The 16913-nt window shown below is 66.8% G+C and overlaps 1 protein-coding gene across 1 annotated transcript in view; it reads left to right on the top strand.

Moving 5' to 3' along the window:
* Positions 1-6771: 6771 nt before the first annotated feature.
* MUC5B (mucin 5B, oligomeric mucus/gel-forming) overlaps positions 6772-16913 on the top strand; it is a gene marked incomplete at both ends in the record, with an annotated part of 33020 nt that continues 22878 nt past the window's right edge. The window contains 14 exon segments of the mRNA XM_079787978.1: positions 6772-6961; positions 10497-10574; positions 12372-12443; positions 13015-13065; positions 13376-13637; positions 13752-13866; positions 13992-14082; positions 14231-14337; positions 15055-15256; positions 15547-15672; positions 15754-15871; positions 15956-16094; positions 16404-16514; positions 16658-16727. Coding sequence (XP_079644104.1) covers positions 6772-6961; positions 10497-10574; positions 12372-12443; positions 13015-13065; positions 13376-13637; positions 13752-13866; positions 13992-14082; positions 14231-14337; positions 15055-15256; positions 15547-15672; positions 15754-15871; positions 15956-16094; positions 16404-16514; positions 16658-16727 — 1732 coding nt within the window.

The following is a 16913-nucleotide window of genomic DNA, read 5'->3' as shown; positions in this document are numbered from 1 at the left end:
GGGGCTGAGGAGCCGGGAGAAGATTAAGGGCGGAGGGTGAGGCTAAGCACCGTCCTCTGGGACAGCAAGAAGGTCCTCCCTGGTTTCACAAAGGGAAACAGGCCGGGCGCTGCCTGCTGGGGGTGCGCAGCCCGGGCGCAGGAAGCTGGTCCCGTGGCCCCCAGCTGGCGGGCAGTGTCCCAGCCCCGTCCTGGAGCTGGATGCCCAAGGCTCTGCCCCCCACAGCACGCCGCCTCAGCGGCAAGAACTGGGTTGAGTCGGGGGCGGAGGTGGGACTGGGGCTACGGCACCAACCCTCCATCTCCAGGATTCAGTCGCCACGGGGGCAGCACGTGGCCCACGCGCCTCCGGCTCAGGCCTGAGTCAGGGCTCCCGGGCGTCCCGGCCCGGACGCATGTCCTTGGGGCTGGGCCAGCCGCACCGGGGGCGGGGCAGGGCTGAGCCCGGAGGGACCGAGGCCCCGGGGTCCCAGGGCAGAGCGGTCCCTGAGGAGGCTGGGTGTCTGTGGCCACGCACTGGGCTCCCGCTGCCTCTCCCACCCCCGGCCACCCTGTCCTCCGAGGCTGGGCCTGAGCAGGAAGGGCCCGGACCCGGCCAGTCCCCCGCGGCCCCTCTGACCGCTGTGTGCCGGCTGCAGGCAGTGGAGCCGACCTGAGCCCGACCTGAGCCCGACCCCCGGCCAGGCGGGAGCAGACTGGGAGGGGTCAGCGGTGAGGCCAGGCAGCCCCTCACGCAGGAGATGGCCGGAGTGTGAGGGACCGACCCGGCCAACAGGGCAGCAGGACACTCCTCCCCCAGCAGCAAGTTCTCAGCCCTGAGGCTCTGGGAGCTGCTGGCCCAGTGACCTGCTGACCCGCAGCCTCAAGAGGCCCCCTGCGTGGCTCGGGTGTCCGAGCGAGCCGCCCCTTCCTCTTGGGCGGGGTGGGCGCCACGGCTGACTAATCCCCCCCACACACAGCACAGCCTTCCTGCCTGGCACCCAGGCCGGTGGCAGGAAGTAACCTGAGCGGGTCCCCGCCCGCCCCCCACGGCCACAGCCCCCTGCCAGGTTATGCAAGTGACGCTTTCCGGAAAGACCTGCAAAGCCGGGCGTGGCCCACGCGGCCCCCCACACCGCCTGCCACAGCGGTGGCTCCTCCAGGCCCCGGCCTGGGCCTCCCCCTCTGCTGGGCACCAGGAGGGGCGGGGTGACTTATCACCGGGCGTGTGGGCACATGGGTGCCCCCGGGGTCTCACTGGGGGCCATCCCGGGCAAGACGCCCCGATCACTGGGAAGCCCGTGCCCGTGGCGGGCAGGGCAGGTCACAGCCACCTCCGGCCTTTGCCGAGGCGCCCAGCCACCGGGACACCTGGAAGGGGGGCCTCCCACCCTGGCCCCCATTCACTGGAGAAGGCGGCTTGGTCTGAGCCTGCGCGCCGGGCACACACAGGCCTGGGCCTGGGCCGTGGGCAGTGGGTGACTTCTCAGACAGACCGGGGGTCGTGGGCACATCCTGGCCCAGGGGCAGAGCAATGGACACCGTGACCTCAGAGGTGGCACTGGGCTCGGGGAGCCAAGGAGAGGCACGAGGGGACCCGTGAGGACGCCTGGACTCGGGGCGGGCAGGGGGGCGGCGGGCAGGAGGGCCGTTCCCCCAGGACACACAGCCCCTGCCCTTGGGTGCGCCCGGGGCCGGGGACAGCAGGGGCCCTGCGGGCGGTGACACACCTCGCGGGCAGGAAGCTGCGGCAAAGCCCAGGGCAGGGAACGGGGACGGCAGCGGTCAGCAGGCGGCGGACCGAGCGGCCCCAGCAGCGCCCCCCGCTCCCCGGGCCCCGCTGGCCGTGTCCTTGGGACGCGACCGACTCTCGGCAGCATCCGCGCCGGCGGCCCAGCGGGAGCGGCCACAGCCTGGCGGGCGGGGCGGTGGCAGGACCCCTGACGGAGGGAGCGGCTCCCCCCGGGCAGCCGGCGGCGGGTGGGTCCTGAGGAAGTTGGCAAACTCACCGTAGAATCTGCTCGACGTCAAAGTCTTACTCAAATATCCTGTCTGCGCGACCAGGAAGAACAGGAGGGCGCTGCCCTGCTCACGCAGGGGTAGGGGGGCGGCAGGGGGGGGGCACAGTGACCTGGGGCCAGGGGTGCACCGTGGTCCCCGAGGGCCACCCACGCACGGCTGGGGCTCCGGGTGCCGCAGGCTCAGGGGCGGCGGTGCTGCTGCGGACGAGCAGAAGGGACCGAGGGGCGTTGGGTGAGGGCGGGGTCTGGACTCAGTGGCTGGGGTCCGAGGGGGCGTCCGGGCAGGGGGAGGGTGGGAGGTCGGGATGCCGGGTGCCTTGACGGGGAGATGGGAAGGGCCAGGCCTCTCGGCCCTGCTGCTGGGGTGACAGGAGCAGAGGAGCGGGGGGTGGGCTGGGAGGGCAGGAGGAGGGGCTGGAGGGGAGGGGACCAGGGCCCCGGGGTGGGCGCGGGTGAAGGGCCCGGACCGCTCCCCGGGGGAGACGGGGCTTGGGGAGGGTGGCGGCTGTGACCAGGTGATGAGGCAGGCGGGCGGATGGGGTCCCGACCCTGGGCCGGCTACGCGGAGCTCACAGCTCTCCGCCGGGAGGCCATCGGGGAGCGTGGGCCTCATCCTGCTGGCCGGTGACTCAGGACCTGGGCCGGAGACCTGGGCCCTGGGGTTTCTACGACCCGAGGGGGGCAGGGGTTCCTCGAGCAGGGGTGTCTCCAGCTGTGGGCAGCAGTGCGGCTCTGACGCCCAGGGGGTGACCGGCTGCTAGAGGGGGGCCTTCTCCCGGCCTCTCCCTTCTCGGCCACCCTCCCCGCCACCTCCATCCACCTAGAGGGCCACACCAGGTTTATATTTCTTTACAGAAGAGAAAAAATAAAATAAAACAAAACGGAAAGCCCGGCCCGCGTGGCTCAGGGGTTGAGCGTGGACCTAGGAACCAGGGGGGTCACGGTTCGATTCCCAGTCAGGGCTCCATCCCCAGTGTGGGGCGTGCAGGAGGCAGCCGATCAGTGACTCTCTCTCCTCATTGACATTTCTCTCTCTCTCTGCCTCTCCCTTCCTCTCTGAAATCAATAAAAATATATTTTAAAAAATAAAGGAAACGTGAAGTGTTACTGTTTCAAAGCCCGTGTGTCCCGGGTCCCGAGGGAAGTGTGTTCACGACTGAAGTTCCAAAGAGCATGGACGTGACCGAATACGCCCAGGACTGCGGATCAGAACCAGCCGACACATGGACAACGGCCGCGGGATCAGCCCTGGGGCTCGGGGCCCACCTGGTCCAGTGCCCCCTCCCCCGGCCTCAGGAGCCGGCAGGGCTGCCTGGGTGGGGCTGGCCAGAGGGTTCAGGGACGGCCCCCAGGACAGGCCGGAGCTGACGCAGCCGGACACACACCCGCCCCACCTCCAAGGCAAACAGCCCAGCAGGGGACTTGGCACCACGAGCAGGGGGTGGGGGGTCAAGTCCACTGCCCATCAACAGGCCCAAGGGGTCTGCCCTCCCCCTCCGCCCCCTGTGCCAGGCTCAGAGCCACCCTGTCCTTCTGTGAGCAGCACAGGCCCTCCGCCCCTGCAATGGAGGAGCAGGCAGAGCACCGGGAGGCCCAGCCTGTCAGCGGCGCAGCCCCCTGAGGGGCCTAAGGAGGGACCAGCCCACCCGGGGGTCCAGCAGGGGAGCCCGCAGCTGTGCATGCGCCGGGCAGCTGGGCGCCTGCAGGTGGCCCCCAGGTGACAGCGATGGCCCGGGCCCCCATCCCCTAGGCTCAGTCTCATGTGCCCCAAGTCAGGCCCATGGATGGGGTGACTCCCCGCCCAGTCTCCAGACTCAGGCCCCTTCCTGAACCCCCACCCCAGCCTGCGGGCAGCTGCTGCCCCCCGGGTCTCAGAGGAAAGCGCAGCTGGCGGGATGAGCCAGGGCAGTGGGCGGGGCTGGGCGTGAATGCGGCCACCGGGCCTCGGTACCAGGCGCCTTTCAGCACCGCAGTGGGGGAGGGAGGGGGCCCGGGGCTGTGAGGGGCCACGTCTGGGCCCCTCTGCCAACTCTGCGGTTGCTGAGCCAACACGGGGGTTCCTGGAGGGAAGGGAGGGCCTGTTTGCCGGCGGACACTTGGTTAATCTCCGCCCGGGACCCAGGCACAGGCCCGCTGCTGTTTGCTCGGCCCTGAGCTGGCTTAATCCTGAGCAAACGGGCCCGGGGCTGCCCGGCCTCCTCCTCTGTCCGCACCGCCTGCCACGGGGCCGCGCTGTCCCCGCCGAGCTGGCTGCGCTCCCGTCGAGGGGACCCCGGGAGACTCCGCAGACCTGGCCCTGTTTGGGGGCTGCTTCTGCAGGGCAGCCACCGGGGCTGGGGGAGGAGCAGGGGGAGCGGAGGAGGGGGACCCGCTGACAGCTCAGGCGGCTCTGCCCAGAAGGTGGAGGGTGCCCCTCTCCCCTCCCTCCACCCTCCCGACCCCACCAAGGCCCCCCTCCCCTGGGTCCTCTCCCCACCTCCCCGTTTCCCACTCCCCCCCACTGCTCACCACGGTGTCCCCGTCCCGGTCCAGCCAGGGCCGCTGCACCCAGCCTCCCTCCCGTCCACGGGTCAGCAGCCAGCGTGGGCTTTCCGGGAGGACGTGCGCTTTGCTGTGATTTCACGTTTCTGGAGAAGCTGCAGGGACCGTGGGCTGCCCTCCCCCAGAGTCACCCTGCCTGCCGCCCCCTCCTCTCCTGTTTGCTCAGGTGTGTGCACGCACCTCCCCACCCTCTGTGTCCGCCTGCTGTTCTCAGCCTCTGCTGCGTAAGAGACAGCCCTGGCCCCTTCACCCCCAAGGAGGCGGGCGTGCATCTTCTGCAAACAGGGCAGGGTGCCGGCAGTGAGTCAGGAACGACCAGCATCCCCCCCCCCCCCCCCGCCCGCTGTCCTGCCCATGCTCACTCCTCGAGTCTGGGATCTGACCCGGGACCCCGAGTCCCATGTGCACTCTGCCTGTCATCTCCTTCCACCTGTAATCTGCCCCAGCCACCTGGGACGGGGCCCTCGGCTCCGGGCAGGTCTACCTAAGGGCTGAAGGGCTACCTCAGCACCGGGCCAGGCTGAAGAGACTGGGGAAGCCTCTGATAGTCATGTTCACTGTCAAAACCTTAGCTCAACACGAGCCAACGGGACAGAGACCTGAGATCACCCGCGATAAGGCCTTTGTAAAAGTTGTCGGGGAAAGTCTCAAAACAAAGGGGCCACCATGGCCTTCAGCAACAGCAACAACAAAATCACAAGCCTTATGTATAAGAAAACACATACGCCCCATTCAAAGGAGCAACATAAATTTACAAAAATCATCCCCGAGGAAGTCCAGATAGCGGTCTTACTAGACAAAGACTTTAAAACAACGGTCTTAACTAAGCTCAGCGAGGGAAGGGAAACAGGGAAATGTGCGCACACCAAATGAGACATTCACGAAGAGGTGGACATTATTTCTGGAAAGACACACAGGAGTTGAGAAATACAACTGAAATGGAAAATTCACTCGAGGGGTTCAACGCAGCCTTGAGCAGGCAGAAGAAAGATGTAATGAACTGGAAGACAGGACAATCAAAAGTATCAAGTTTGAGGAGCAGGAAAAAAAAGAGAGAGAGAAAATTGGACAGAGCCACGGGAGTGTGGGACGTCATCAGGCAGGTCACCATACGTATAATGACCGTCCCAGCAGAGAAGAAAGAGGGACAGAACTATTATTTGAAGAAATAATGCTGAAAACCTCCATGAAGCTCAACAAACTCCAATAGGACAAATTCAAAGAGACGCCTCCTGACATGCGTTGTAACCAAACTGCTGAGAGGCAACGTGGGAATCTTAAAAACACCAAGAGAGCCCTAACCGGTTTGGCTCCGTGGATAGATCGTCGGCCTGCGGACTGAAAGGTCCCAGGTTCGATTCTGGTCAAGGGCATGTACCTGGGTTGTGGGCACATCCCCAGTAGGAGGTGTGCAGGAGGCAGCTGATCGATGTTTCTCTCTCATCAATGTTTCTAACTCTCTATCCCTCTCTCTTCCTCTCTGTAAAAAATCAATAAAATATATATTTTTAAAAAGACGCCAAGAGAGAAGCTACGTGCCACTTACAAGACACCCGCAGTGTGATTATCAGCCCATTTACGGTTAGAATCCCTGGAATGCAGAAAGGCTGTGGACGGCGTATTTGAAGCACTGAAAGAAAAAAAAAAACAACCCAGTTAACAAAGAATTCTATAGCTGGCAAAACTTTCCTTCAAACACGAGAAAGAAATGAAGACATTTCCAGGTAAACGAAATTTGAGGGAGTCTGTTCTCGCTAGACCTACTCTATGAGACATGCCTTAAAAAGTCCTTCGGGTTGGAAGGCTCACGAGGCAGTAAATGAAAGCCACATGAGGAAATAAAGTTCCGATAAAGCTAAATATGTGGGCAAATAGAAAAGCCACTATCACTGTAATTTCTGGTTGTAACTCCACTTTTCATTTGCTACGTGACTTAAAAATAAATGCATACAGATAATGGTAAATCTGTGTAATCGGGCACACAGGAGTAAATGTGTCATTTTTTACAGCAACACGAGGGGACGAGAGTTTTTGCGCACAGCCGGAGTTACGTCCATTCAAGCTGGACTGGCGTAACGTTAGGGTGCTGTGTGCCATCTCATGAGCACCACAAAGAACACGTCTGTAAGGTAAACACAGAAACGTGAAGAAGATAAAAACGTGTGCAAAGGAAGGCAGTGACGGCGTAAATGGGAGCACAGAGGCCGGTAGCGCACAGGACCAGCAGGGCGATGGCAGGGGCAGGCCCGCCCTCAGCAGCGACTTCACGTGGAAGTAAGAAGTCTCCGTCCGAAGGCCCGGTGGCTGGCTCGGTGAAGAACAACATCACCCAGCTGTACGCTGTCTACACCGGAGACGCACTTCAGCCCGGAGACATACCGGTGCCAAGTAACATGCTGGAAAAGGACATTTGTAGAAATGGTAAGCAAAGGACCAGCCGAAAGAAACTCTAAATTTAAAAAGGTAACAAGAGACGAAGAAGGATGTTGTTTATTGATAGAGAGTCAATTCAACAGGAAAATGTAACCATTTTATTTTTATTTTTAAAATATATTTTATTGATTTTTTACAGAGAGGAAGGGAGAGGGAGAGTTAGAAACATCGATCAGCTGCCTCCTGCACACCCCCTACTGGGGATGTGCCCGCAACCAAGGCACATTCCCTCAACCGGAATCGAACCTGGGACCCTTCAGTCTGCAGGCCGACGCTCTATTCACTGAGCCAAACCGATCAGGGCAAAATGTAACCATTTTAAACCTTATATGCATCAAACAAGATAGCCCCACAATACATTCAGAAGACACCGGCAGAATTCAAGGGAAAGATGATTGCTCTTAAGTCCTAGTTGGAGATTTCGACACCACGCTTTTAGAAACGAGCAGAACCACCAGACAGAAGACTAATGGAGAAATGGAGGATGTGAGCAATATTGTAAACCCGTTACACCTATCCTGTACATACAGAGCACGCCACCGAACAACACGGAACACACGTTCTCAAGGGCACATGAGACGTTCTTCATGATAAACCGCAGCTTATGCTCCAAAAACACAGATTAATACATTTTAGCCCGGCTGGCGCGGCTCAGTGGTTGAGCATCAACCTATGAACCAGAAGGTCAGGGTTGGATTCCAGGTCGGGGCACATGCCCAGGTTGCAGGCTCGATCCCCAGTGGGGGTTGTGCAGGAGGCAGCTGACCCATGATTCTCTCTCATCATGGATGTTTCTCTCTCTCTCTCCCTCTCCCTTCCTCTCTGAAATGAATATATATATATATATATATATATATATATATATTTAAAAGGGAATGCTGACACCTGCTACAACGTGGCTGAATGTTGAGGACCCTGAGCTGAGGGGAGAAGCCAGATCCCGAAGTTCAGACACTGTGACCCACTCCCGGGAGGTCCCAGGGGCGTCAGCTCCACAGAGACGGGTCGTGGGTGGTGGGGACCGGGCTGGGGGGGGAGGGCTGTGTGTAATGGATTCTCGGTTTGGGAGGATAACCATGCCCTACAGGTGGACGGGGCGGAAGTCTAACACCACGAACGTATCGACGCCACTGAATGTGCACTTACACGTGGTTACAATGGCGAACTTTGTGATGTTCGTTTTACTACAAAAAAGTCATTTCCTATGGTTTCCCTGCTTTACTAGTAAGTGCGCCAATACCCCCTCCCCCAATTCAGAGCAAGCCCAGACCCCTCCCCCACCTGACCTAGCCCGCCCCCCATCTCGGGCTCCGCCTCCTCCCCGCCGGCCAGTCCCAGCCGCACCAGGGCCTCCTGACCCTCCAACGGGCCGAGGTCGCCCCTGCCCAGGCTCCGGCCCCGCTGTCCCCTCCCCTCGGCTCAGCGGTCACCCCCGCCCCACAGCCACCATCCTCTCCGGTCCCTCCCAGGTGCCCCCCCCCCGCCCTCACGGTGGCGTGGCGGCTGCGCATCCTGAGCTCCGTGGAACAGGACCTGGGTTCTCCTGTCCCGCGGACCCCATTGCCCAACCAGCCCCCCCTACCCCGCCCCCCCCGGGCTCAGCACAATGTGCTGGAAGGAAGGAGGAAGAAGGAGGGAGAGACGGAGGGGGGAGGCAAGGGCCACCGGCCAGGGGAGGGACCTTTGTGGAAACCAGGAAAACGCAGAAGACACTGGGTCACCTCCCTCCCCGCCGGGACCCCCCAGCCCTGGCCTATCTGGCTCACCGCCCGCTGGTCACACCGCCGGGGCCTCAGCCCACTGGGAATGTGGGCCCCGTGGGAGACAGACAGGGCTGCCGGACCCCCATGGCCACCCCGTCCACGAGCCCTCCAGAGGCAGCATCCCCAGGGCAGCAGGTGGGCTCCGAGCGGACCTGCCGCCAGGCCCGTGGCTCCCAGAGCGGTGCCACCCTCCCGGCGCCGGGCACACAGCCAGCGCTCAGCAAACGCCCCCGACCCAGCGCACCCGGGACCTCGGCCTGGAGTCCGCTCCCTGGTGGGGGTTGTGGGGACAGCGGGGCTTTGGGGGGCTGAGGCCTGGGCTGGGGAAGTCTGCCCCGGGCCGGGGGGGGGTCTTTATTCACGGCCCGGGGTCACTTCACCTCCGGGCTCTGTGTGGCCCTGGACTGCGGGCGGGCAGGGCGTGCCCAGGGCGGCGGTTCCTGGCACATCCCCGGAGCCTCCGAGCTGCGGGAGCCGCTGGCCGGGCCTCCTTCCCGGCAGCGGAGGTTCCTCTCGCCTCTGTTCCCGGCTCCCTCAACTGTGAAGGGGTAAACTCGCTGAGCAAACAGGCGGGCCGGGCATCCGGGATGTCTCAATCGCTGGACCCTGAGCCCGCACTCCCTCCGGGACGGTGCTCACGGGAGGACCAGCGGGGTCCCCGCGCCCCTGGGTGCCAGCGCCTGCTGGGCGGGGGTGGGGGCGGGGAGGGACAGGGATGGACACGAACCCTAATGAACACTCGGGGCCCCAGACCCAGGTGCCGGGCTGCTCACAGGAGGGCCCTGTGCCCCCCATCCCTCCGAGGGACGAGGGACGTTGTGAGGTTTGGGGCGAGGACACTGGATGAGCCCGAGAGTGAGGGGTGGGGTGTTGGTGAGCAGGTGGCCCCGAAACCCGGCCCGCCCGTCGTGGGTCCCACTTGGGGCAGGTGCTGTGGAGAGGTCCCCCGGTCCCTGCTGAGGTGACCCGGCAGCCCCGAGGGGCACATCGCCACCAACACATTGGTCCTGCGTGGCCTGCCGTGGGCCGGCCCAGGCGGGTCCGGGACCCCCTGTTAACAGGCAGCCTCGGGAGTGAGGGGGGTCCCCAGGCCCCGCGCTGGGAGCCTCTGCCGGGCCGTGACCAGGGGCCGCTGAGGCAGTGCCCACTCTCGAGGCCCCGTCTCCCCTGGACGTTGAACTTGATGACAGAGGAGCCCAGGGATTGAGGGGCACAGAGCCGCCTCCTAGCACCCCCACGCCACGCAGACCAGGAGCCCGGCCCCCACCGCCGGCCACCCCACCCCCAGCTGCACAGGGGCCCAGGCCTCGCAGCCCCTCCCCACGCCTCGGACAGGACAGGGGTGTGCTGCCCCCCCCCCCCAGGCCCACCTCTCGGCCTCCCCCAGGCTTCCGGGGCTCGACGTGGGGCTGAACCCCCACCCTATGGAGGGAGGTGGGGGCTGCAGCCAGGGAGGACCCCGAGGTGCCCTCCTGCGGGGGCTTTGCGGTCTGGAGGGGCCGCCAGCACCCGCCCCCTGCTGGTTCCCAGAGGCCGCTGGGCGGGGGTCCTGCGTCTCGGGCCCCAGGGCCAAGGCTCCTTCCTCCTCGCACTACCTTCCTGCTCCGGCCCCTCCCCGAGAGCAAACACCGCGGCCGGCGCGGGGAGAGGGCAGTGCCCCCGCGGCCCGGGCCAGGCACAGGGCCAAGGCTTCCTGCTACATAAGGCCCGCGGCCCCGGGAGCCAGCGCCTTGCCCATCCCTCCTCACCGCCGCCCGCAGTCCCCAGGATGGGCGACCCGAGCGGGTGCCGGGCGCTGGCCTGGGCCCTCCTGGTCCTGCTCTGGGTGCCGACGGCAGGTGAGTGGACCCTCACCCGTCCTCACGGCCACGGCCTCACGCCGCTCGCCGGGGCTCCTCCTGCCGCGGACAGACAGGCAGGACCCCAGCCTGTGTGTCCAGGAGGCACCGGGTCCCGGGAAACCCCGGTCCCTGCCCAGCCGGTGACAGCTCGGGGCACCCAGCGGCTGTGAACTACCCCCTCGAAGCAGGGCTGCAGGGGGCCACGTCTGAACCCCACTCCCACCCCGGCTACTGGGCCTCTCTCGGCCGCCTCGCCCCGGGCACCCCTCCGCCTGGGGCCCGGCCGCCCTCGGCTCGGTAGCAGGAGCCCTAATACTTACTGTCAACAGAAAAGACGCAGCCGCAGGGCTGCCAGGTGACAGGCCGGCCTCCTGTGCTCAGCACCGAGCGTCCCCACCGGCCTCTCCCGGGGCCGGGGCCGGGGCCGGGGCCGGGGCCAGGGTGGCGGTCTCTCCGAGCCCCTGGCCCAGCCCCCTTCCTTGGGGAGAGCCGGCTGGAGGTGAGGGCTCTCCTCTCGTGGCGCCTGGCGGGGGGCCTGGGGCACACGCCTCGCCCCGGCTCCTTTGGCGTGCGCTTTGCACAGCCAGGTCCCCACTCGGCGGGGTTCCTCCGGGCCCCCGGGGCCCTGCACCTGAGGGGGGCCTGGGTGAGTGCACCGCACCCTCCACCCACTTCCTTCTTCTCAGGGCGAATCCCTCCGTGGGGGGCATGCACTCTCGGGGGGGCCCCGGCTGAAGGCCCCACGAGGGGTGGTGAGGGTGGGCCCGAGTGAGGGGCACCCCGATTGCTGGGAGGAGGGCTGGTGGCAGGCATTTCTCTGAGTGATGGAGACCCAGGCGCACCGGCCGGGCCCCCCGCCACGGAGCCCGCTCTCTGGAAGCCGGGCCGGGACCCAGGGGCGGTGCCCTGTGACCTGTGTTCTCTCCACGGGGCATGGGGCCAGGGGCAGGGAGGAGGGGCTGCAGGTCTGGGCTCAGGGGCGGACAGACGGACAGATGGACAGATAGAGGAAGCAGGCCCCAAGTGTCGGTGGTCTGCCCGGAAGGTCCAACAGGAAGCAGCCCAGGCGTGACGGCTGCCCAGTGCCCCTCGCCGGGCTCGGGCCCCACGGGGGACATCAGGGGCCCACCCTGCACCCCCCACAAAGCACAGTCTGGGTCCCAGAGGGGGCCCCTGGCAGACACACGGAAGGAGGCCTGGGCCATGGGCAGGGGCGCCCCCACCTGAGCCCGGCAGAGAGGGCCTGGGGCCTCGGCCCTGACCCCGGAGGCCCTGGTCAGGCGGGCGGGGCTGCCTGGAGGAGGCGGACTCGGGCGACCTCGGCCACCCAGTACCAGGCTCCTGGCGCCCACCTGCCACGCCTGCCGCTCGGGTTCTGGTCTTGGGTTTTGGGTTTCTGCTAAGTCACGCCTGGGAGCCTCCCGGCTGCGGTGTCCTCCCCCAACAAAGCCTGTCTTTGTCCTTCTCCGAGGGACGTGGGGTGGCGAACCCGCTCCTGGGGCGGCCGTGGGGGCCGGGGCCAGCGGGGCCACCGCCTTTTCCTGATTCCATTCTCCTGCCTGTCACAGGGAGGAGGCAGCTCCTAGCCTCACCGCGGGGGGCGGGCAGCACGGGCGCCAAAGGGGCAGCCCCTGCCAGGCCCCCAGCGGAGGCCTCCCTCTCTGTCCCCGAGGGACCGGAGGCCAGAGCATCTCCTGTGGCCGCCACCCTGCAGCCCTCGGACACCCCAACAGGCTGCCGGGGGGGTGGGGGTGGCGTGTCCGGCTCCCCGCTGACTCCATCCTGTCCCCACAGAGCCCCAGGGCAGCGCGGGGCCGAGCTGGGCAGACGCAGAGGCAGCCAAGGGCAGTCGGAGGATGGACACTGGTACGCGGCCAGCAGAGGGAGGGGCCGGGTGGGGGTCGGACCGACTCCATCCGCATGTGACACCCAGACCTCCCCAGAGCCCGTCTGCCGGGGAGAGGGTGCGGGGGGGGGGAGAAGCAAGGACATGGAGGCGCAAAGCAGACACGCAAATGCTCACACACAGTGCGCACACAATGGGCACACACACATCACACATCCACACACTTGCACATACGTGCACATATTCACCTAGTACGCACATGCACACACTCATACATTCACACTCACATACATGCACATATACATACATACCCACACATACACATTCACACTTGCACACACTCGCACATGCATGCACACACGCACATGCACACACTCACACATGCATGCACTCACATGCACACACTCAGGGCAAGGCGCACACACCAGCCCCCAGGGAAGCCTGTCTCGGGGGGCAGGGAGGCCCAGCAGGGCAGCCGTCAGTCCTGGCTCCGTGGGGTGGGTCAGGGTTGGCAGTGAGGAGGGTGGGGGTCCCGGGAAGGGGCGTGGCTGCCTGGCCACGTCCCCTGAGTGCCCCGCCCTCACTCCGCAGCCCAGCGCACGATCTTCATCCCCCCCATCACCGGCCTCCCCCCCATGAGCCGTGAGTGGATGCGCCCGCTGTGGGGGCGGGGTGTTTGCCAGCCCTGGGGACGCGGATCTGGGGTGGAGCTGGGACTGAGGGGCAGCTGGACGGCCTGGGCGCAGCGGGGAGCCTGCCCCGCGGACAGCTCTCCTGGGCGGCCCGGGTGCTGGGCAGGCGCCGGGGTCGGGGGAGTGAGCGGTGCTGAGGGGCGCCGGGCAGTGCCGTGGCGAAGGGTGGCCACCTCTGGGCTCCCCACTCCCAACTGCGTGCCTCCCGGGGAGCGGCGCACACGCGTGGCGTCAGCGGGGCCTCCACGCGCTCCCCTCAGCCCTGAACCCGGCGCACAACGGCCGGGTCTGCAGCACGTGGGGCGACTTCCACTACAAGACCTTCGACGGCGACGTGTTCCGCTTCCCCGGCCGCTGCAACTACGTCTTCTCGGCGCACTGCGGGGCCGCCTACGAGGACTTCAACGTCCAGCTGCGCCGCGGCCTGGCCGGCTCCAGGCCCACCGTCACCCACGTGGTGCTCAAGGCCCAGGGGCTGGTGCTGGAGGTGTCCGACGGCTCCGTCCTCATCGACGGGCGGCGGTGAGCCCCGCGTGGCGGGAGGGTCGGACTCCCGCGGGCCCGGGGGGGGGGGGGGGGGTGGGCGGCTACGGGAAGGGCCCAGGGCGGAGGGAGGACCGGCACTCTCCACCCCAGGGAGGAGCTGCCCTACAGCCGGGCCGGCCTGCTGGTGGAGCGGAGCAGCGACTACGTCAAGGTCAGCGTCCGGCTGGTGCTCACCTTCATGTGGAACGGAGAGGACAGCGCCCTGGTGAGAGGCCCGCCCCTCCGGCCCCGGCTGGGGGAGTCCCTGGGGGAGGGGTCAGGGGTCGGGGGTCGGGGGTCAGCAGGGGCCCTGCCAGGCTACGGAGGCTGGAGCAGCCCCTCCCGCCCCAGCTGGAGCTGGACCCCAAGTACACCAACCAGACGTGCGGTCTCTGCGGGGACTTCAACGGGCTCCCGGCCGCCAACGAGTTCTACGCCCACAGTGAGTGCCGGGGCCGGGGCGTGCGGGTGGCCAGCGGGGGCGGGGCGGGCAGGCGGCGGGGCTGGGTGCTCTCGGGCCCCGGGCAGGAAGCCGGTCGGCGGCATCCCGGGCCGGGCAGCCCCACACGGAGCCCTCCCTCCTCCCCCAGACGCCAGGCTGACGCCGCTGCAGTTCGGGAACCTGCAGAAGCTGGACGGGCCCACGGAGCAGTGCCAGGACCCCCAGCCCGGCCCAGCCGACAACTGCACGGACGCGGTGAGCCCTGCCCCAGGGGGTGCGGACAGCAGGGAGGCGGGGGGGGGGCGTGCCGGGTTGGGGGGGGTGCCGGGTTCCTGGGTTGGGACCTTGGCGTCCAGGTGAGCGAGGGTCTCCTGAGCCGGGGCAGCCAAGGACTCGGCCCTCTGCGCCCACACGCTTCCCCCCACTGCACACATGTACGAGTGCGTGTGACCCTGCGTGAGCGTGTGCCCATCTGCGTGTGGAAATACACACACCCCACAGTCCTGCCAAGGGTGGGGGCCTCAGGGAGCCCTTCGGATGAGCTGGGAGGACCCCACCTTTGGGCGTGGCCTGAAAGCTCTGGACCACCCTCAACCAGCAGAACCCCCAGCCTTAAGTCAGGGCTCGGAGTGGCGGCCCCCGCAGCTCGCTGGTCAGGCTGCAGCCGGGGAGGAGGAAGTTCCTCCATGGGCTGCTCCAGGGTGGACGGCCCCTCCCCCCCTTGTTGGAGCCGCCTCCAGGGGCAGGGTCTGCCCCTTTCCTGGGTGCCCCACGCGTGTCCCGGAGCCTGGGTGGGGGGCACCGGGGGGTGTCCCTCCCAGAGCCCAGCAGAGCCCCGGGGGGGGGGCGGTTCAGTGGCTGAGCAGGATGGCTGGGGGACGGGGGAGGGAAGGAACCACCGGGAAGAGGGGGCTGCCTGGCTGGGGCCCCACTGCGCCCCGCCCAGAGGCAGTGAGCAGCCTGTGTCCCCAGGAGGACATCTGCCGCCGCACCCTGCTGGGCCCGGCCTTCGCCCAGTGCAACGGGCTGGTGGCCGCCGACGCGTACGTGGCCGCCTGCGCCCAGGACCTGTGCCGCTGCCCCACCTGCCCGTGCGCCACCTTCGCCGAGTACTCCCGCCAGTGCGCCCACGCAGGGGGGCAGCCGCAGAACTGGAGGGGCCCCGACCTCTGCCGTGAGTGCCTGGAGCGGGGGTGACCAAGGAGACCCGGGGCCACCTGGCATGGGGGGGCCCAGGGCAGGTGGAGCCCTCGGGGGCCCCAGAGCGAGGACCCGCCTCAGCACAGGAGGCGGCTGGGGCTCAGACAGGCAGGCCCCAGGCTTCTGAGACCAGGGGCTCCCGAGCCCAGATGTGGTTTGGGGGACCCTTGGGGACACATGGGAAGTGGGAGTGGAGGTGGCCTGTCTGCCCATGGGGCCGCCTGGGTGGCCGCCTGGATGCCAAGCGCTGTGCCCTCCCCGCAGCCCGGACGTGCCCCCTCAACATGCAGCACCAGGAGTGCGGCTCGCCCTGCGCGGACACCTGCTCCAACCCCGAGCGCGCCCAGCTCTGCGAGGACCACTGCGTGGACGGCTGCTTCTGCCCCCCAGGCAGGTCCTCCTGGCCCTGGGGACGGTCCCCCAGGCTCCCCGCCCCACCCCGCCCCCGCTGACCCGCTCACCCCTCTGCAGGCACGGTGCTCGATGACGTCACCCACACGGGCTGCGTGCCCCTGCAGCGCTGCCCCTGCGCCCACGGCGGCCGCACCTACGCCCCGGGGGCCTCCTTCACCACCAGCTGCAGCTCCTGGTAGGCCCCCACCTGTCCCGCCAGGGGCGGCGCGTGGGGTGGGTGCGCCTCCCCTCACCCAGCTGTTCTGCTCCTGGCCCCCAGCACCTGCTCCAGGGGACTGTGGCAGTGCCAGGACCTCCCGTGCCCGGGCACCTGCTCCGTCCAGGGCGGCTCCCACATCTCCACTTACGACGAGAAACTCTACGACATGCACGGCGACTGCAGCTACATCCTGTCCAAGGTGCGGCGGTCCCGGCCCTCAGCCCTCCCTGCCCCCCGGCCCCTCCCGGGTCCCATCCGCACCCCCCCGCCAGGGGCAGAGGGACGCCCAGACCCCGAGACACGCTCCCTGGAGGTGCCAGAGGCTGCTGAGAGCCACCTGCAGCCTGCATGGCGTCCTGGGCACAGGGCACTACACACGCATACACAGAGACACACGTGCGCACACATGCCCACACATGCGTGCACACCGGTGCATGCATACACGTGTGCACTGCACACGCAGGCAGGCACACGCTCAGCCCCCCCCCCCTCCCCGTTTTGCCCTTAGAAGTGTGCAGACAGCGGCTTCACGGTGCTGGCCGAGCTGCGGAAATGCGGCCTGACCGACAACGAGAACTGCCTCAAAACGGTGACCCTGAGCATGGATGGCGGGGACACGGTGAGGGTCCTGCCCGTCGCCTACGGCAGGGATGAGCAGGTGGGGGGGGCGCAGGCTCCCACGCCCTCCCGGAGCCCCGCGCTGTCCTAGAGCCGCCCAGGCTCCGGGGTCCGCCCCAGCCTGACCGCCCCCTCCCCTCCCAGGTCATCCGGATCCAGGCCAACGGCGGGGTGTTCATGAACTCCATCTACACCCAGCTGCCCGTGTCCGCAGGTACGGCCCGGCCCTGCTCGGCTCTCTGTGGGCGCGGGCAGTTCCAGGACATGACGGGGTGGTTGTCAGGTGCAGAGCGGGGTCTCCGTGGTCCCTCCTGTGGCTGCTGCGGGGACCCCGGCCTCTCAGGGTGTCTGTGGTCCCGCCCCTGCAGGCATGTGAGCTCCTGCCTGGCTCCTGGGCCAC

This window comes from Cnephaeus nilssonii (assembly GCF_951640355.1).
Source record: "Cnephaeus nilssonii genome assembly, chromosome: 13".
NCBI lineage: Eukaryota > Metazoa > Chordata > Mammalia > Chiroptera > Vespertilionidae > Cnephaeus > Cnephaeus nilssonii.
The sequence above is the reverse complement of the archived record's forward strand: the minus strand, read 5'-3'. Positions and strand labels throughout refer to the sequence as shown.